This window comes from Phyllobates terribilis, unplaced genomic scaffold (genome assembly GCF_046119375.1).
Source record: "Phyllobates terribilis strain yellow unplaced genomic scaffold, ASM4611937v1 Scaffold_5__5_contigs__length_657084704, whole genome shotgun sequence".
In the NCBI taxonomy this organism is placed as follows: domain Eukaryota; kingdom Metazoa; phylum Chordata; class Amphibia; order Anura; family Dendrobatidae; genus Phyllobates; species Phyllobates terribilis.
The window spans coordinates 8,893,123-8,914,715 of NW_027362765.1; the positions used below are offsets into that span (position 1 = coordinate 8,893,123).

The 21,593-nt window shown below is 43.1% G+C and overlaps 1 protein-coding gene across 3 annotated transcripts in view; it reads left to right on the forward strand.

Annotated features, from left to right (window-relative positions):
• The window catches only part of LOC141271748 (gastrula zinc finger protein XlCGF66.1-like), a 45,564-nt gene that overhangs the window by 18,787 nt on the left and 5,184 nt on the right, over positions 1–21,593 (forward strand). The window contains exons 2-4 of one of the 3 annotated variants that reach the window (XM_073681846.1): positions 20,876–21,068; positions 21,198–21,377; positions 21,461–21,584. In XM_073681846.1, coding sequence (XP_073537947.1) covers positions 20,883–21,068; positions 21,198–21,377; positions 21,461–21,584 — 490 coding nt within the window. In that variant the 5' untranslated portion in view covers positions 20,876–20,882. Of the gene's footprint in view, positions 1–20,856; positions 21,069–21,197; positions 21,378–21,460; positions 21,585–21,593 lie in introns of all 3 variants that reach the window. The other 2 variants (XM_073681847.1, XM_073681849.1) reach the window with 2 other exon arrangements.

Consider the following 21,593-nt stretch of genomic DNA (forward strand, 5'->3'; position numbering starts at 1 on the left):
CCATTCACACACCACCTCTACCTCTTGTCGGTGTCCCCCAAGATTCAGTTCTAGGACCCCTGCTCTTCTCCATCTACACTTTCGGCCTGGGACAGCTCCTACAGTCTCAAGGCTTTTAGTATCACCTCTATGTTGATGACACACAGATCTACCTCTCTGGACCTGATATCTCCTCCATACTAACCAGAATCCCACAATGTCTCTCCGCTATTTCAGCTTTCTTCTCTGCTAGATTTATAAAACTTTACATGGTTAAAACCAAATTCATCATCTTTCCACCATCTCATTCACCCCCCCAACTGGCGTATCCATCAAAGTCAATGGCTGCCCACTCTGATCTGTCCTTCAAACGTCAGATCCAAGATCTTTCCACTTGCTGCCGACTACAACTCCAAAATATCTCCAGTATCCACACATTCCTCTACAAAAACACCAGTGCATGACCTCATCCTCTCCCGCCTCGATTACTGCAAGCTCCTACTCTATGGCCTCCCTTCTACCACTCTCGCACCCCTCCAATCTATCCTAAACTGTGCAGGCCGGCTAATCCACATGTCATCCCGCTATTCCCCGGCTTCTCTCCTCTCTCTGTCAATCCCTGCGCTCACTAAAATATCCCGAACAGGAACACATACATTCTGATCAGAGGCATAAGTAAAGTCTGATGGGCCTGGTGCAAGATTTGGACCATCCCCCACCCAGGAAAAAATAAATAAATCAAATATATATATAGATAGATATATATGACTTCCATCTGGTATATATGTCCCTCATCATGGTCCCTTATCTTAGAGCCTCATACTGGTATATACGGTATATATCCCCCATTCTGGTGCTGTTCTTTACTGTATAGAAAAAAAAGCAAAGCATTACACTTCCCAAGGGTGAACACAGAAGTCATAGTTCCCCATAGTCCCCCCTACAGTATTATGCTCCTACTTATAGTATAATGCACTCCCCATACTCCTCCATACACTATAATGAACCCCATAGTACTCCATACAGTATAATGCACAGCCCATAGTCCTCCCTATTGTATAATGCACTCCCTATACTCCTCCATATAGTATAATGCACCCTCAATAATCCACCATACAGAATAATGCACACCCTATAGTCATGCATGTAGTATAATGCACAGCCTATAGTCCTCTGTATAGTATAATGCACCGCCCATTCTAAAATATGTTCCCCATCCTGGTATATGGCCCTCATCCTGGTATATATTCCCCATCCTGGTGTATGGCCCTCATCTTAGTATTTGGCCCCATCCTAGAATATGGCCCTCATCCTGGTATATGTCCCCCATCCTGGTATATGGCCTCATCCTGGTATATGGCCCTCACCCTGGGCCCCCATCCTGACATATGGCCCCGCTGTTGGTCAATACACAGAAAAAAACAATAAACGCTCCTACTCACCTTCCTAGCACTCACCATGCTGTGCGGCGTCCACATCTGAAGCTGGCAGCTGATTTTGGTTGATTTTGACAGGAGCACATAACGTCACTGCCATGCACCCCCGGACGCCTCTGATTGACCAGCAGCATGTATTGCGGAGCACGGATCCGGCAAGTTTTTGCGCTGCAATACACTTCAGCTGAATATGTGTTCGAGGATGCACATTCAGCTGAAATAGGGGCTGGCACCGGCGGGCCCCTTGTCCGCCGGATATGTTACGGCCCTGATTCTGATGTTCTATTGTATACCTGGCAGGAGCCAATATATTGTGATGCCTTCACGATTATATACCACCAGGAGCCCTTACATTATAGTGTCTTTAACAGTGAAACGGCTAGAATGTATGGGCTGCAGTCAAGACCTGGATGGAGACCATACATTGTAGGCTACATTCTGATAGCTTCATTAACATATACCTGGGAAGAGATCATAGATTCTGCTGCCTCCAATAATATATACTTATTAGGAGCCCATACATTCTCCTGCCTCCAATAATATATACCTAGCAGGAGCCCATACATTCTCCTACCTCCAATAATATATACCTGACAGGAGCCCATACATTCTCCTGCCTCCAATAATATATACCTGACAGGAGCCCATAGATTCTGCTGCCTCCAATAATATATACCCGACAGGAGCCCATACATTCTGCTGCCTCCAATAATATATACCCGACAGGAGCCCATACATTCTCCTACCTCCAATAATATATACCTGACAGGAGCCCATACATTCTCCAGCCTCCAGTAATAAAAACCTGACAGGAGCCCATACATTCTGCTGCCTCCAATAATATATACCTGACAGGAGCCCATACACTCTGCTGCCTTCAATAATATATACCTGACAGGAGCCCATACATTCTGCTGTCTCCAATAATATATACCCGACAGGAGCCCATACATTCTCCTGCCTCCAATAATATATACCTGACAGGAGCCCATACACTCTGTTGCCTCCAATAATATATACCTGACAGGAGCCCATACATTCTCCTACCTCCAATAATATATACCTGACAGGAGCCCATACATTCTCCTGCCTCCAATAATATATACCTGACAGGAGCCCATACATTCTGCTGCCTCCAATAATATATACCTGACAGGAGCCCATACATTCTGCTTCCTCCAATAATATATACCTGACAGGAGCCCATAGATTCTGCTCCTCCAATAATATATACCTGACAGGAGCCCATACATTCTCCTGCCTCCAATAATATATACCTGACAGGAGCCCATACATTCAGCTGCCTCCAATAATATATACCTGACAGGAGCCCATACATTCTGCTGCCTCCAATAATATATACCTGACAGGAGCCCATACATTCTCCTGTCTCCAATAATATATACCTGACAAGAGCCCATACATTCTGCTGCCTCCAATAATATATACCTGACAGGAGCCCATAGATTCTGCTGCCTCCAATAATATATACCTGACAGGAGCCCATACATTCTGTTGCCTCCAATAATATATACCTGACAGGAGCCCATAGATTATGCTGCCTCCAATAATATATACCTGACAGGAGCCCATACATTCTCCTGCCTCCAATAATATATACCTGACAGGAGCCCATACATTCTGCTGCCTCCAATAATAAAAACCTGACAGGAGCCCATACATTCTGCTATCTTCCAGAATGTATGGGCTCCTTCCAGGTTTTGACTACAGCCCATACATTCTAGCTGGCTCACTAGTGAAGACGCTAGAATGTATGGGCTCCTTCCAGGTCCTGCAGGTCCTGACTACAGCCCATACATTGTAGCTGGCTCACTAGTGAAGACGCTAGAATGTATGGGCTCCTTCCAGGTCCTGCAGGTCCTGACTACAGCCCATACATTCTAGCTGGCTCATTAGTTAAGACGCTAGAATGTATGGGCTCCTTCCAGGTCCTGACTTCAGGACCTGGAAGGAGCCCATACATTCTAGCGTCTTCACTAGTGAGCCAGCTAGAATGTATGGGCTGCAGTCAGGACCTGGAAGGAGCCCATACATTCTAGCGTCTTCACTAGTGAGCCAGCTAGAATGTATGGGCTGTAGTCAGGACCTGGAAGTAGCCCATACATTCTAGCGTCTTCACTAGTGAGCCAGCTAGAATGTATGGGCTGTAGTCAGGACCTGACAGGAGCCCATACATTCTTATGCCTCCATTAATATATACCTGACAGGAGCCCATGCATTCTCCTGTCTCCAATAATATATACCTGACAGGAGCCCATAGATTCTGCTGCCTCCAATAATATATACCTGACAGGAGCCCATACACTCTGCTGCCTCCAATAATATATACGTGACAGGAGCCCATACATTCTACTGCCTCCAATAATATATACCTGACAGGAGCCCATACATTCTGCTGCCTCCAAAAATATATACCTGACAGGAGCCCATAGATTCTCCTGCCTCCAATAATATATACCTGACAGGAGCCCATACATTCTACTATCTTCCAGAATGTATGGACTCCTTCCAGGTCCTGACTACAGCCCATACATTCTAGCTGGCTCACTAGTGAAGACGCTAGAATGCATGGGCTCCTTCCAGGTACTGCAGGTCCTGACTACAGCCCATACATTCTAGCTGGCTCATTAGTGTAGACGCTAGAATGTATGGGCTCCTTCCAGGTCCTGACTTCAGGACCTGGAAGGAGCCCATACATTCTAGCGTCTTCACTAGTGAGCCAGCTAGAATGTATGGGCTGCAGTCAGGACCTGGAAGGAGCCCATACATTCTAGCGTCTTCACTAGTGAGCCAGCTAGAATGTATGGGCTGCAGTCAGGACCTGGAACTAGCCCATACATTCTAGCGTCTTCACTAGTGAGCCAGCTAGAATGTATGGGCTGTAGTCAGGACCTGACAGGAGCCCATACATTCTTATGCCTCCATTAATATATACCTGACAGGAGCCCATACATTCTCCTGTCTCCAATAATATATACCTGACAGGAGCCCATAGATTCTGCTGCCTCCAATAATATATACCTGACAGGAGCCCATACACTCTGCTGCCTCCAATAATATATACCTGACAGGAGCCCATACATTCTACTGCCTTCAATAATATATACCTGACAGGAGCCCATACATTCTGCTGCCACCGATAATATATACCTGACAGCAGCCCATACATTCTGCTGCCTCCAATAATATATACCTGACAGGAGCCCATACATTTTGCTGCCTCCAATAATATATACCTGACAGGAGCCCATACATTCTGCTGCCTCCAATAATATATACCTGACAGGAGCCCATAGATTCTCCTGCCTCCAATAATATATACCTGACAGGAGCCCATACATTCTGCTATCTTCCAGAATGTATGGGCTCCTTCCAGGTCCTGACTACAGCCCATACATTTTAGCTGGCTCACTAGTGAAGAAGCTAGAGTGTATGGGCTCCTTCCAGGTACTGCAGGTCCTAACTACAGCCCATACATTCTAGCTGGCTCATTAGTGTAGACGCTAGAATGTGTGGGCTCCTTCCAGGTCCTGACTTCAGGACCTGGAAGGAGCCCATACATTCTAGCGTCTTCACTAGTGAGCCAGCTAGAATGTATGGGCTGCAGTCAGAACCTGGAAGGAGCCCATACATTCTAGCGTCTTCACTAGTGAGCCAGCTAGAATGTATGGGCTGCAGTCAGGACCTGGAAGGAGCCCATACATTCTAGCGTCTTCACTAGTGAGCCAGCTAGAATGTATGGGCTGTAGTCAGAACCTGACAGGAGCCCATACATTCTTATTCCTCCATTAATATATACCTGACAGGAGCCCATACATTCTCCTGTCTCCAATAATATATACCTGACAGGAGCCCATAGATTCTGCTGCCTCCAATAATATATACCTGACAGGAGCCCATACACTCTGCTGCCTCCAATAATATATACCTGACAGGAGCCCATACATTCTACTGCCTCCAATAATATATACCTGACAGGAGCCCATACATTCTGCTGCCACCGATAATATATACCTGACAGGAGCCCATACATTCTGCTGCCTCCAATAATATATACCTGACAGGAGCCCATACATTCTGCTGCCTCCAATAATATATACCTGACAGGAGCCCATACATTCTGCTGCCTCCAATAATATATATGTGACAGGAGCCCATACATTCTCCTGCCTCCAATAATATATACCTGACAGGAGCCCATAGATTCTGCTGCCTCCAATAATATATACCTGACAGGAGCCCATAGATTCTCCTGCCTCCAATAATATATACCTGACAGGAGCCCATACATTCTGCTGCCTCCAATAATATATACCTGACAGGAGCCCATAGATTCTCCTGCCTCCAATAATATATACCTGACAGGAGCCCATACATTCTGCTGCCTCCAATAATATATACCTGACAGGAGCCCATACATTCTCCTACCTCCAATAATATATACCTGACAGGAGCCCATACATTCTCCTGCCTCCAATAATATATACCTGACAGGAGCCCATACATTCTGCTGCCTCCAATAATATATACCTGACAGGAGCCCATACATTCTGCTTCCTCCAATAATATATACCTGACAGGAGCCCATAGATTCTGCTCCTCCAATAATATATACCTGACAGGAGCCCATACATTCTCCTGCCTCCAATAATATATACCTGACAGGAGCCCATACATTCAGCTGCCTCCAATAATATATACCTGACAGGAGCCCATACATTCTCCTGTCTCCAATAATATATACCTGACAAGAGCCCATACATTCTGCTGCCTCCAATAATATATACCTGACAGGAGCCCATAGATTCTGCTGCCTCCAATAATATATACCTGACAGGAGCCCATACATTCTGCTGCCTCCAATAATATATACCTGACAGGAGCCCATAGATTCTGCTGCCTCCAATAATATATACCTGACAGGAGCCCATACATTCTCCTGCCTCCAATAATATATACCTGACAGGAGCCCATACATTCTGCTGCCTCCAATAATAAAAACCTGACAGGAGCCCATACATTCTGCTATCTTCCAGAATGTATGGGCTCCTTCCAGGTCCTGACTACAGCCCATACATTCTAGCTGGCTCACTAGTGAAGACGCTAGAATGTATGGGCTCCTTCCAGGTCCTGCAGGTCCTGACTACAGCCCATACATTCTAGCTGGCTCACTAGTGAAGACGCTAGAATGTATGGGCTCCTTCCAGGTCCTGCAGGTCCTGACTACAGCCCATACATTCTAGCTGGCTCATTAGTGAAGACGCTAGAATGTATGGGCTCCTTCCAGGTCCTGCCACCAGGAATTTCAGGTCCCATACTGGCAAAATTTTCGGGCCCCCTGAGACTCCAACCAGGCTCCACCCCAGCTCCGCCTTCACTCCTCGAACCTTCATCAGTCACACCGTACTCACAAAACTCCACTTCTGCACCACATCCTCACCAATTACACATTAAGGGTATGTGCCCACGGTCAGGAGCCGCCTGCGGGATAGCCACACGGCTTCTGACCTAATTTTATGCAAATGAGTGGCACTTTTTTTTTTTTTTGTACATGCGGACTTTCCTCATAAAGGTAAAGTCTGTGGAGAAAGTCCACATGTGGACCCGCAAGTCAAATTGACATGCTGCTGGTCTGAAAGATGCATCACATGTCAATTTCCACGGGTGATCTGCAGGTGCACAGAATCGCAGAGTGGATATGGGATTTCTAGAAATCCATGCACTATGCTGTAACATCTGGCCGCTGTAGGTTTGATGCTGCATAGGCACGCAGTGTCAAACCCGCAGTGGCTCTTGACCGTGTGCACATACCCTAACAGTTCCCATAGAACACCACATCACATACATAGCCAACAGCTTTTGTATTGGCCAAAGGATTTTGTAAGCCAGCACCATGACAAGGTGGACTCTTCTGGCCGGACCCTGCTCTACTCTAGCCTATTAAACATTTCTTGAAATATCCTGTACTCTTTTTAGGTATATTTTTATTTATTTTTCTTTAAGAGAATGTGTCACATACATTTTTTAAAATGACCAATAATAACACAAACAAGAGATAAACACCGTCACACTATGGCCGCACCACATAGTGGCCAAATATTACCACATACAAAGAATACCGCCACACTATGACTAGACCACATATTACCACCCCATAGTGACCAAATAATACTACATACAAGGAACAAATACCACCAAACCATGGCCGGACCACATATTACCACAACATAGTGACCAAATAATACCACATATAAGGAACAAATATCGCCACACCATGACTGGAGTACATATTACCACCCCATAGTGACCGAATAATACCACATACAAGGGACAAATATCGCCACAACATTACCAGACCACATATTACCACCACATTGTGACCGAATACTACAATACTGATCATTAATAAAGAAAACAATACTAATATTACCATAAGTTCAATTATACACAGGAGCTCTGTACATAGTATACAGTGTATAGTGTCAGTGTACAGGTAATACAGGGATCACCAGTGACATACACAGGAGCTCTGTACATATAGTCAGTGTACAAGTAATACAGTGATCACCAGTGAAATTATACACATTAGCTTTGTATATAGTGTTATTGTACAGGACAATACAGTGATCACCAGTGACATTATACACAGGAACTCTGTATATAGTGTCAGTGTACAGGTAATATAGTGATCACCAGTAACATTATACACAGGAGCTCTGTATATAGTGTCAGTGTACAGGTAATACAGCGATCACCAGTGACATTATACACAGTAGCTCTGTATATAGTGTCAGTGAACAGGTAATGCAGGGATCACCAGTGACATTATACACAGGAGCTATGTATATAGTGTCAGAGTACAGGTAATACAGTGATCACCAGTGACTTTATACACAGAAGGTCTGTATATAGTGTATACTGTACAGGTAATACAGGGATCACCAGTGACATTATACACAGGAGCTCTGTATATAGTGTCAGAGTACAGGTAATGCAGGGATCACCAGTGACATTATACACAGGAGGTCTGTATATAGTGTCAGTGTACAGGTAATGCAATGATCACCAGTGACATTATACACAGGAGCTCTGTATATAGTGTCAGTGTACAGGTAATGCTATGATCACCAGTGACATTATACACAGGAGCTCTGTATATAGTGTCAGTGTACAGGTAATGCAGAACTTAATCGTGAAGCTGTGGATGTAGCGGGAATTTCTATCTGTATCAACGAAAAACAAATAATTGAATTATATTGCGAAAAAAACGGACAAAAATAAATATATGAGAAATGGATAAATAAGCTGCAGAACATTGCAATGGAAATACTCAGTCATTGCTGAAAGATCTTTAAGATATTTGCATCATTTATGTGCGTTCTGCGAAGATGAATCACCGATGATAGCGCAATATACAGAAAGGCAAATAAGTACACCGGTAAATAATAACCGGAAAAACACAAAATAAATTCAGAAAACCTGGAATGTCACCATGTAGATGTCTGCTGGGAATAAACCAGTATGGATTTCATCAATAGATGTAAAACAGGTCACTGCGGAAATTCATTACCTGAAGGGTATTTAGTATTTACATGTCAGATCCAGAAGGCTTCACGCATATTAAGGTGTTTCTGTCTGTTTCCTCCCCTTACCGGATAATTAACTTTCTCAAGACCAAAGAAAGAAAAATGTGTGAGATTAGTATTACGTATGGACACGACATGTTCTGATGCCCCGGAGTATGTGCTATTAGAACTGTTGATATTTGCCATGTGCTACGCTATTCTTTTCTTTAGTTTTTGGGTGGTGCATCCGATATAACGGATGTGACAACATTTACAATAAATGCCGTACGACAATTCACCGTTGCAATGTTCCACAGTAATCTCACCAGCATTTTGTACATACTTGTTCTCGTCTATATTACAATGATGCATCTACACTGCGTGCAGAATTATTAGGAAAATGAGTATTTTGATCACATGATACTTTTTATACATGTTGTCCTACTCCAAGCTGCATAGGTTTGAGAGCCAACTACCAATTAAGTAAATCTGGTGATGTGCATCTCTGTAATGAGGAGGGGTGTTGACTAATGACATCAACACCCTATATAAGGTGTGCTTAATTATTAGGCAACTTCCTTTCCTTTGGCAAAATGGGTCAGAAGAGAGATTTGACAGGCTCTGAAAAGTCCAAAATTGTGAGATGTCTTGCAGAGGGATGCAGCAGTCTTCAAATTTCCAAACTTTTGAAGCGTGATCACCAAACAATCAAGCTTTTCATGGCAAATGCACCGACAGGGATGCAAGAAGCATGTTGGCCAAAAAAGGCGCAAAATAACTGCCCATGAATTGAGGAAAATCAAGCGTGAAGCTGCCAAGATGCCATTCGCCACCAGTTTTGCCATATTTCAGAGCTGCAATGTTACTGGAGTATCAAAAAGCACAAGGTGTGCGATACTCAGGGACATGGCCAAGGTAAGGAAGGCTGAAAAACGACCACCTTTGAACAAGAAACATAAGATAAAACGTCAAGAATGGGCCAAGAAATATCTTAAGACTGATTTTTCAAAGGTTTTATGGACTGATGAAATGAGGGTGACTCTTGATGGGCCAGAGGCTGGACCAATAAAGGGCAGAGAGCTCCACTCCGACTCAGACACCAGCAAGGTGGAGGTGGGGTACTGGTATGGGCTGGTATCATCAAAGATGAACTTGTGGGACATTTTCGGGTTGAGGATGGAGTGAAGCTCAACTCCCAGACCTACTGCCAGTTTCTGGAAGACAACTTCTTCAAGCAGTGGTACAGGAAGAAGTCGGTATCGTTCAAGAAAAACATGATTTTCATGCAGGACAATGCTCCATCACATGCATCCAACTACTCCACAGCTTGGCTGGCCAGTAAAGGTCTGAAAGAAGAAAAAATAATGACATGGCCCCCTTGTTCACCTAATCTGAACCCCATAGAGAACCTGTGGTCCATCATAAAATGTGAGATCTACAGGGAGGGAAAACAGTACACCTCTCGGAACAGTGTATGGGAGGCTGCGGTGGCTGCTGCACGCAATGTTGATCGAAAACAGATCAAGCAACTGACAATCTATGGATGGAAGGCTGTTGAGTGTCATCATAAAGAAAGGTGGCTATATTCATCACTATTTTTTTTTGTTTTGCATGTCAGAAATGTTTATTTCTAAATTTTGTGCACTGATATTGGTTTACCTGGAGAAAATAAACAAGTGAGATGGAATTATATTTGGTTTTTATTAAGTTGCCTAATAATTCTGCACAGTAATAGTTACCTGCACAAACAGATATTCTCCTAAGATAGCCAAATCTAAAAAAAAAATACTCCAACTTCCAAAAATATTAAGCTTGGATATTTATGAGTCTTTTGGGTTGATTGAGAACATAGTTGTTGATCAATAATAAAAATAATCCTCTAAAATACAACTTGCCTAATAATTCTGCACACAGTATACAATGACACTACATCGCAGCTAAGCCACGTGTAGTTAGGCTGCCATTCCATTTTAGATACCTGATTTAAGACATCCCTGGAGTCCTTTAAAAATCCTGCAGTTCTTTGAACTAATGGCTGCAACAAATTATCCTTCCAATCCCCTATTAATTCAGTAACTGAGTTTATACCCGATACTATAAGTCTCATCGGGGGAGGAATTATATTTTTATGTATTTTTGGCAGACCATATAAACCTGGCAACATTGGTTGCTGCACAATTAAATAATCCCTTTCTTTTTCAGTTATAACCTCTAGGGCAAAACCCTCTTGAATAATAGAATGGGTATCTATAACTAGCTTTGATAAGGGATTATTTAGGACTTTTTTATATGTTGTATTATCTGACAGCATTTGTAAATCATACATCTCTGCTTCCATTAACCGCTTCCCGACCTCCCACTTGTAAGGCGGCGGTGTTCACACCGTGCAGTAACTGAGGCAGTGACCCAAGCAAGTCCAACATAAGGAGCTTTTATTCAGCACTCACGGGTAAAACAGAAAGTCCTCCTGTTCGCAGCAGGGTTAACATAAGTCCATAACAACGGTTGCCGTGGGCAACGGCCGCGCTGGGCCGCTCAGAGGCTGACGGGTGCAGAGCCTTCCCAGGCGTGGGTTCAGCTACACACAGGCCCGCCAAGGTTTCCTGCTATGTTCCTAGCAGGTCCCAACACTGAACAACACTAATCCTTAATGCAGGGTTTTTAAAGGACCTGTGGCAAGAGCCACTGGAAAACCCGGGTTGGAGGAAGGAAGCCGCCCCACTGCCTTCCTGTAGCCTCCTCCAAGAAATGAAGGCCCTACCGGGTTTTACTAATCTGCCTTAGCCAGATAGCCTGACCAGGTCAATGCTCACCTTCATTCCTGCATTGCAGCCGCAGGTGTGTCTGTGACTGCAATGCACTTCAATGGGTTTAATAGGCCTCTGTACACATTCTTGGGGATATATACCGTCCCTTCTATACGATCCCCGTCACTGCCTCACACACTGTACATAAACGTCGGTGCTGGCTGGGCTCTGTTCAGCGCCCACATTTATGAACAGTCGGCGGCCTCGCAGCGCTCAGGAACCCCAGGGTCCTGCAAGCTCTGCGGTTGCGGTGCAGAGCAACAGCTCTGACAGGTAACATCATCGGGACATGATTGAATCAGGTCCCAATGATGTTAACCTTTTGCTATCTTCTAGATGCCGCGATCCATAGCGACCGCGGCATTTAGGAGATAGTAAGAGGAGAGGGGGTCGTCTACTGACCTTTCCGAAGGCCCCCGTGATAGGACCTGGCGTTGTCATGGCAGCAGGAGGTCATATGATGACTTCCTGGTCTGCCATGCACGGTATCCTGCTAGAATCAGCCAGCAGCTGAGTCTAGCAGGAGATCTGACAGTGTAAAACTGTCTGCTCTCATGCAATGCAATACATGTCTATTGCATTGCATAAGACCAGTGATCAGAAAAATGAAAATTGAAGTTCCATACAGGGACTAAGTAAAAATGTAAAAAAAAAAAAAAAAGTATAAAAATGTTTTCAAACTGTTAAAAAAAATATATCACAAAATAAAATAAATAAATAAACCAATAAATTAATATATTTATACAAAAACAAAAAAAGTACATATATTTGGTATCGCCGCGTCCGGAAAAACCCGATCTATAAAACTGTCACACTAATTAACCCCTTCTGTAAACACCATAAAAAATAAAAAAACAGAGCAAAAAGCTATGCTTTTTCATCATACCGCCAAACAAAAAGTGGAATACAATACAATCAAAAAGCTAAATGGAAATAAAAATGGTACCGCTAAAAATGTCATCTTGTCCTGCAAAAAAAAAAGCCGCCATACAGCTCCATCAGCCAAAAGATAAAACAGTTTAGCTCTCAGAACAAAATGATGCAAAAACAATTCTTTTGTCTATAAAATAGTTTTTATTGTGTAAAAGCGCCAAAACATAAAAAAACTATATGTGTGGTATCGCTGTAACCATACTGACCTGAAGAATAAAACTGCCTTATCAATTTTAACACTCACGGAACGATATTAAAAAAAACCTCAGAAAACAAATCCTGAATTGCTGGTTTTTGTTAATTCTACCTCCCAAAAACCAGAATAGAAAGCGATCAAAAAATGTCACTTACCCAAAAATGGTACCAATAATAACGTCAACTCGTCCCGCAAAAAACAAGCCATCACATGACTCTGTCGGTCAAAATATGGAAAAATTATAGCTCTCAAAATGTGGCGATGCAAAAACTAGATTTTGCAAAACAAAGCGTCTTTTAGTGTGTGACAGCTGTCAATCATAAAAACCCGATATAAATCTGGTATCACTGTAATCACACTGACCCGAAGAATAAAGTCGTCTAATCACTTATACCGCATGAGGAACGGCGTAAAAAATAAATAAAAACAATTCTTCATCTGCTGCTAATTTGTTCATTCTGCTTCCCAAAACAACGCAGTGTGGTGCGGCTCACGTTTATTCTGCGCTAAGCGCTTACACCGGGGTTTCCGTGTAAATCTCTGAAATACATGATTCAGACGGCACACCCGATGGAAGATTCCCTGTAATGTGGCAGATAGAGGCTCCGTGGACACCGTGTAGCCTATCATCCCATGGTATCTGTTTTATAGACATGAGTAAAAGTGTGGTTGGCCACAATTTTGTGCACCTCTGAAAAAAAGGACACCGCTAAACAGAGCCAAGACTGAGTCCTGAGTAACTCTGCTGCCTCACTATAGTGAATGGATCCCTCGGGGGTTTCATCTGAATTACATCACTTGGAGATTTAGATGGAAACCCCGATGTAAGTGCTCAGCGTAGAGAGCCGGATAAACATTATGTAAAATGTTCCCAATAAAAGCTTCATCTCAATCCACAAAAAAAGCAAGTCCCCACTCAGGTCTGTCATCTAACGAAAATATAAAGGACTTTCAAGTTACTGTTAGCACAAAGGCTCTGGAAAAGCGAAATGACCCTTGCCCCCCAAAAGAAATTCAGAAAATTCTGTGCTCCCAAGTCCAAATGCTCCCCTCCCTTCTGAGCCCCACAATGTGCGTAAGCTATATTAGGGTCCACATGTTTGGCATTCCTGTAGCGATGAGAGCCCGCCTAATTTACAGGTGCATGTCTCCAGAAGCATGAGCTGGGCACAACGTACTGGTCACTACAACGTACTAGTCACTACAACGGCAGTTTGAAATTTTCACTCAGCAACATCCACTGCTGCTTGTTTCTGGAAAACACCCATGAAGTGAAAATTGTCACTACACCTGTATCTAAATTCCCAAAGGGGTATCATTTCCAAAATGGGGTCCCTTGAGGGGGGATTCTGCTCTTCTAGCACTTAGGGGCTCTGTATGGAGTCCTCAAACTATTCTACAATAATTTGTTCTCCAGGAGTCAAATAGCGCTCCCTCCCTCCTGGGTCTTGCCGTATGTCTAAGCGGTACTGTACAGCCACATATGGGGTATTGCCACGTTTAGAAGAAATTGTGTGACACATTTTGGCACCATTTTTACCCATTCCCCTGTGTGAAAATATAAAATCTGAGGCTAAAACTATTTTTTTGTGGTAAAAATGTAATTATTTTTTCCTCACTGCCCAATGGTATAAATTTCTGTCACGTGATGTAAATATGATCACTGCACCCCTAGTTGAATTCATGAATTCATTGAGAGGTGTAGTTTGTAAAATTTAGTCATTTATGGGGGGGTTTCCGCTGTTCTGTGACCTCAGAGGTTCTCCCAGTGGGTCATGTCACCTGCAAACCACAACAGTAAAATCTGCACTGTAACATGGCTCTCCTTCCCTTATGAGCTTTGCATTGTGCCTGAAAAGTAGTTTCCGACCACTTATGGGGTATTGATGTACTTAAGAGAAGCTGTGTAACATTTTCTCTTATTACCCCTTTTGAAAACTGCAAACTTGTGGTCAAAGCAACATTTTAATGGAAAAAAATAGCAATATTTCATTTACTCAGCCCAATGTTATACAAGTTTGTGTATCGCCTGAGGGTTAAAAAATACTCACTACTCCCCTAGATGAATTCCTTGAGAGGTGTAGTTTACAAAATGGTGTCACTTGTGGGGGTTTCTGCTGTTTTGGTATGTCAGCGACTCTTCAAATGTGACATGGTGTCTGCAATCTCTTCCAATCCCTGCGGTGTGCTAAAGCAGTAGTTTTCCTCCACATATGGGGTATCGGCTTACTCAGGAGGAATTGCACAACAAACTGCATGGTGCAATTTCTCCTGTTACCCTTATGAAAATGTAAAAGTGGGGGCTGAAAAACATTTTTGTGGGAACAATTGAAAATTTTATTTTTACGGCTTAATGTTATAAACTTCTGTGACGCACCTGGGGGTTTAAGGTGCTCATCACACATCTAGATAAGTTTCCTGAGGGGTCTAGTTTCCAAAATGGTGTCACTTGTAGGGGTTTCCACTGTTTAAGCACATCAGGGGCTCCCAAAACGCGAGATGGTGTCCACTAATTATTAAAGCAAATTTTACATTCAAAAAGTCAAATGGTGCTCCTTCCCTTCCGAGCCCTGCCGTGCACCCCCACAGTAGCTTTCCCTCACATATCAGCGTGCTCAGGAGAAATTGCACAACACATTTTGTAGTTCATTTTTTCCTGTTACCCTTGCGAAAATAAAAAAAAAATTGGTCTAAAGTAAAATTTTTGTGAAAAAAAGTTAAATGTTCATTGTTTACTTCCACATTCAAAAAATTCCCGTGAATCACCTGAAGGGTTAATAAACTTATGGAATGTGGTTTTCGGCCCCTTGAGGAGTGCAGTTTTTAGAATGGTGTCACATTGGGGTATTTTCTGTCATAAATGCCCCTCAAAGTCACTTTAAATAAAATGTGGTCCCTAAAAAATAGTTTTGTAAATTTTGTTGGATAAATAAGAAATCAATGGTCAACTTTTAACCCCTATAACTTCCTAACAAAAAAAAATTTGGTTCCAAAATTGTGCGCATGTAAAGTAGACATGTTAGAAATGTTATTAACTATTTTGTGTGACATATCTCTCTGATTTAAGGGCATAAAAATTCGAAGTTTGAAAATTGCGAAATTTTCTAAATTTTTGCCAAATTTCCGATTTTTTTCACAAAGTAACGCAAGTCATATCGAAGAAATGTTACCACTATCATGAAGTACAATATGTCACGGAAAAACAATCTCAAAATCAGTGGGAACCGCTGAAGCGTTCCAGAGTTATTAACTCATAAATTGACAGTGGTCAGAATTGAAAAAATTGGCCCGGTCACGAAGGCGTAAACAGACTCTGGCGCGAAAGGGTTAATACTACTACTCCTCCCTTGTCTGACATTCTTATGACAAGGTCTTTCATACATTTTAATTCTTGAAGGGCAATCCATTCTTTCTTGGTCACATTTGACTTGGCAATCCCCATATTCTGAGATGAATGCAACACCTTTTACTCTTGCTGCACAACATCCTGAAAAATATCCATTGAATCATATCTGGACTGAATAGGATAAAATCCTAAAAATTTGACTTTGGTTTCTTTGGATATGGGTCACACTATAACTAAGAACATCTGAGTTCGAAACATGTTATTGTGACTCCTAAGTCCCATTGTCTTGTTTTAACTTTTTCACATTACCTGGATTTCGTGCTGGATTTTTAGCCCTTCTGTGGAGTGGGTACGGAAAGTATTCAGACCCCTTTAAATTTTTCACTCTTTGTTTCATTGCAGCCATTTGGTAAATTCTAGAAAGTTAATTTTTTTCTCATTAAAGTACACTCTGCACCCCATCTTGACTGAAAAAAAACAGAAATGTAGAAATTTTTGCAAATTTATTAAAAATGAAAAACTGAAATATCACATGGTCATGAGTATTCAGACCCTTTGCGCAGTATTGAGTAGAAGCACCCTTTTGAGCAAGTACAGCCATAAGTCTTCTTGGGAATGATGCAACAAGTTTTTCACACCTGGATTTGGGGATCCTCTGCCATTCTTCCTTGCAGATCCTCTCCAGTTCCGTCAGGTTGGATGGTGAACGTTGGTGGACAACCATTTTCAGGTCTCTCCAGAGATGCTCAATTGGATTTAGGTCAGGGCTCTGGCTGGGCCAGTCAAAAATGGTCATAGAGTTGTTCTGAAGCCACTCCTTTGTTATTTTAGCTGTGTGCTTAGGGTCATTGTCTTGTTGGAAGGTGAACCTTCCGCCAAGTCTGAGGTCCAGAGCACTCTGGAAGAGGTTTTCATCCAGGATATCTGTGTACTTGGCCGCATTCATGTTTCCTTCAATTGCAACCAGTCGTCCTGTCACTGCAGCTGAAAAACACCCCCATAACATGATGCTGCCACCACAATGTTTCACTATTTGTATTGTATTGGGCAGGTGATGAGCAGTGCCTGGCTTTCTCCACACATACCACTTAGAATTATCACCAAAAAGTTCTATCTTCATCTCATCAGACCAGAGAATCTTATATCTCATAGTCTGGGAGTCCTTTGTGTGTTTTTGAGCAAACTCTATGCAGGCTTTCATATGTCTTGCCCCTAGGAGAGGCTTCCGTCGGGCCACTCTGCCATAAAGGCCCGACTGATGGAGGGCTGCAGTGATAGTTGACTTTGTGGACCTTTCTCCCATCTCCCTACTGCATCTCTGGAGCTCAGCCACAGTAATCTTGGGGTTCTTCTTTACCTCTCACCAAGGCTCTTCTCCCACGATTGCTGGACGGCCAGGTCTAGGAAGACTTCTGGTGGTCCCAAACTTCTTCCATTTAAGGATTATGGAGGCCACTATGCTCTTGGGAACCTTGAGTAAAGCAGAAATTCTTTTGTAACCTTAGCCAGATCTGTGCCTTGCCACAATTCTGTCTCTGAGCTCCTTGGGCAGTTCCTTTGAGCTCATGATTCTCATTTGGTCTGACATGCACTGTGAGCTGTGTGGTTTTATATAGACAGGTGTGTGCCTTTCTGAATCAAGTCCTATCAGTTTAATTAATCACAGCTGCACTCCAATGAAGGAGTAGAACCATCTCAAGAAGGATCATAAGGAAATGGACAGCACGTGACTTAAATATGAGTGTCTGAGCAAAGGGTCTGAATACTTATGACCATGTGATTTTTCAGTTTTTCTTTTTTAATAAATTTGCAAACATTTCTACATTTCTGTTTTTTTTCAGTCAAGATGGGGTGCAGAGTGGACTTTAATGAGAAAAAAAAATGAACTTTTTAGAATTTACCAAATAGCTGCAATGAAACAAAGAGTGAAAAAAGTAAAGGGGTCTGAATACTTTCCATACCCACCGTATATATACAGTGGGGAAAAAAAGTATTTAGTCAGCCACCAATTGTGCAAGTTCTCCTACTTAAATATATGAGAGAGGCCTGTAATTGACATCATAGGTCGACCTCAACTATGAGAGACAAAATGAGAAAACAAATCCTGAAAATCACATTGTCTGATTTGGAAAGAAATTTTTTTCAAATTTTGGTGGAAAATAAGTATTTGGTCAATTACAAAAGTTCATCTCAATACTTTGTTATATATTCTTTGTTGGCAATGACAGAGGTCAAACGTTTTCTGTAAGTCTTCACAAGGTTGGCACATACTGTTGCTGGTATGTTGGCCCATTGCTCCATGCAGATGTCCTCTAGAGCAGTGATGTTTTGGGGCTGTCGCTGGGCAACACAGACTTTCAACTCCCTCCAAAGGTTTTCTATAGGGTTTAGATCTGGAGACTGGCTAGGCCACTCCAGGACCAAGAAATTTAATTCTTCTTATTGTGGCTTTGCTTTTTGTGTTTATCGTAGGGACTCATAAGCATGAGGACCCTTGACGCGGATTACGAGCTTGCGTATTTTGGCCAAAATATCGACCAATACGTCATATATTATATATGCATTTTTGCACTTTTTTATTCCAGGGTGCAGCCAAGCCCATCAGTGCTGGCATTGTAAACTAGGGTGTCTGTTCTCATGGGGTGCACATAGATAGTACCGGATGGCCTGCCTAATCTTATAGTAGGGGTGTAACTAATAGGCTGTAAGCTGGATACTGTTCACTACCCAGGTGTGCAATTCTAATACTAAGCAGTTCCCCGCTCCATGAAATGGTAGGTTGTGAGTGATTGTCTTATCAGTATATTGCACCTGTATAGCCGCCATCTTTGTTATATGGGTTTGCTGCATCCTGGTAGTGCATTAGGTCTGAAGAACTGAGCAGGTAAATACTACTGCTTTTTTGCTGTGTTTTCTTTTTATATATATACACTGCTCAAAAAAATAGAGGGAACACTTAAACAACAGAATATAAGTCCAAGTAAATCAAACTTCTGTGAAATCAAACTGTCCACTTAGGAAGCAACACTGATTGACAATCAATTTCACATGCTGTTGTGCAAATACAATAGATGGAAATTATGGGCAATTATCAAGACACCCTCAATAAAGGAGTGGTTCTGCAGGTGGGGACCACAGACCACATCTCAGTACAAATGCTTTCTGACTGATGTTTTGGTCACTTTTGAATGTTGGTTGTGCTCTCACATTCGTGGTAGCATGAGACGGACTCTACAACCCACAGAATTTGCTCAGGTAGTGCAGCTCATCCAGGATGGCCCATCTATGCGGGCTGTGGCAAGAAGGTTTGCTGTATCTGTCAGCGTAGTGTCCAGAGTCTGGAGGCGCTACCAGGAGACAGGCCAGTACACCAGGAGATATAAAGGGGGCTATAGCAGAGCAACAACCCAGCAGCAGGACCGCTACCTCCGCCTTGTGCAAGGAGGAACAGGAGGAGCACTGCCAGAGCCCTGAAAAATGACCTCCAGCAGGCCACAAATGTGCATGTGTCTGCACAAACAGTTAGAAACCGACTCCATGAGGGTGGTATGAGGGCCCGACATCCACAGATGGGGGTTGTGCTCACAGCCCAACACCGTGCAGGACGCTTTGCATTTGCCACAGAACACCAGCATTGGCAAAGTCGCCACTAGCGCCCTGTACTCTTCACAGTTGAAAGCAGGTTCACACTGAGCACATGTGACAGACGTGACAGAGTCTGTAGACGCCGTGGAGAGCGATCTGCTGCCTGCAACATCCTTCAGCATGATCGGTTTTGCAGTGGGTCAGTAATGGTGTGGGGTGGCATTTCTTTGGAGGGCCGCACAGCCCCTCATGTGCTCGCCAGAGGTAGCCTGATTGCCATTAGGTACCGAGATGAGATCCTCAGACCCCTTGTGAGACCATATGCTGGTGCGTTTGGCCCTGGGTTCCTCCTAATGCAGGACAATGCCAGACCTCATGTGGCTGGAGTGTGTCAGCAGTTCCTGCAAGATGAAGGCATTGAAGCTATGGACTGGCCCGCCCATTCCTTAGACCTGAATCTGATTGAGCACAACTGGGACATCCACCAACGTCACGTTGCACCACAAACTGTCCAGGAGTTGGCGGATGCTTTAGTCCAGGTCTGGGAGGAGATCCCACAGGAGACCATCCGCAACCTCATCAGTAGCATGCCCAGGCATTGTAGGGAGGTCATACAGGCACGTGAAGGCCACACACAATACGGAGCCTCATTTTGACTTGTTTTAAGGACATTACATCAAAGTTGGATCAGCCTGTAGTGTGTTTTTCCACTTTAATTTTGGCGGTGACTCCAAATCCAGGCCTCCATTGGTTAATAAATTTGATTTCCATTGATGATTTTTGTGTGATTTTGTTGTCAGCACATTCAACTTTGTACAGAACAAAGTATTCAATGAGAATATTTCATTCATTCAGATCCAGGATGTGTTATTTGAGTGTTCCCTTTATTTTTTTAAGCAGTGTATATAGGTTTTTTTTACTAGATGTAAAGAAGAAAACTAAATACTGTAAAATAATAAATCTCATATGTTTCCCTTATTATCTCCAGTAATTGTATTATTACACAGGATTTTTATGATGTTACATCGGCTCATCATCTACTCGTTCAGGTCTCTCCAATATCGGTTTCCTCTCAGTGAAGATCTTCTATACAAGAGAATTTTCCTGATTTATCCATCAAAGATGGAAATGGACAGAGACAAGATGATGGAGAGGATATTACACCTCACCCTAGAGATCCTCTTCCGGCTTACTGGAGAGGTGAGAGATTCTGATGACATCACATTACATCATTCTTATCTATGGGAATAACGGATGGACAGAACTGGAGAGGTAAGGACTCAGGAAATGTCTGTAGTGAGATTTATTAATGTGTCTCTCCATTATCAGGATTACACAGTAGTGAAGAAGACCTCTAGTGAGCGCTGTCAGGCCCCTGTGTCTGAGGAATGGGGAAGACCCCTGAGCCTAATCACGGGACCTCCACCTCACCCCCTGATGCATGAGAATATCAATCGCCAGAAGATCCCAGAACTCACATACAAGATGATTGAGCTGCTGACTGGGGAGGTGACACTGCTGGGAATGCTGGGAGATTATACAGTAACGCTATGAAGGGATCGGGGGGATGACGGTATCATTGTATGTGTCAGGTTCCTATAAGGTGTCAGGACGTCACCGTCTATTTCTCCATGGAGGAGTGGGAGTATTTAGAAGGACACAAAGATCTGTACAAGGACGTCATGATGAATGTTCCCCAGCCCCTCACATCACCAGGTAATAGAC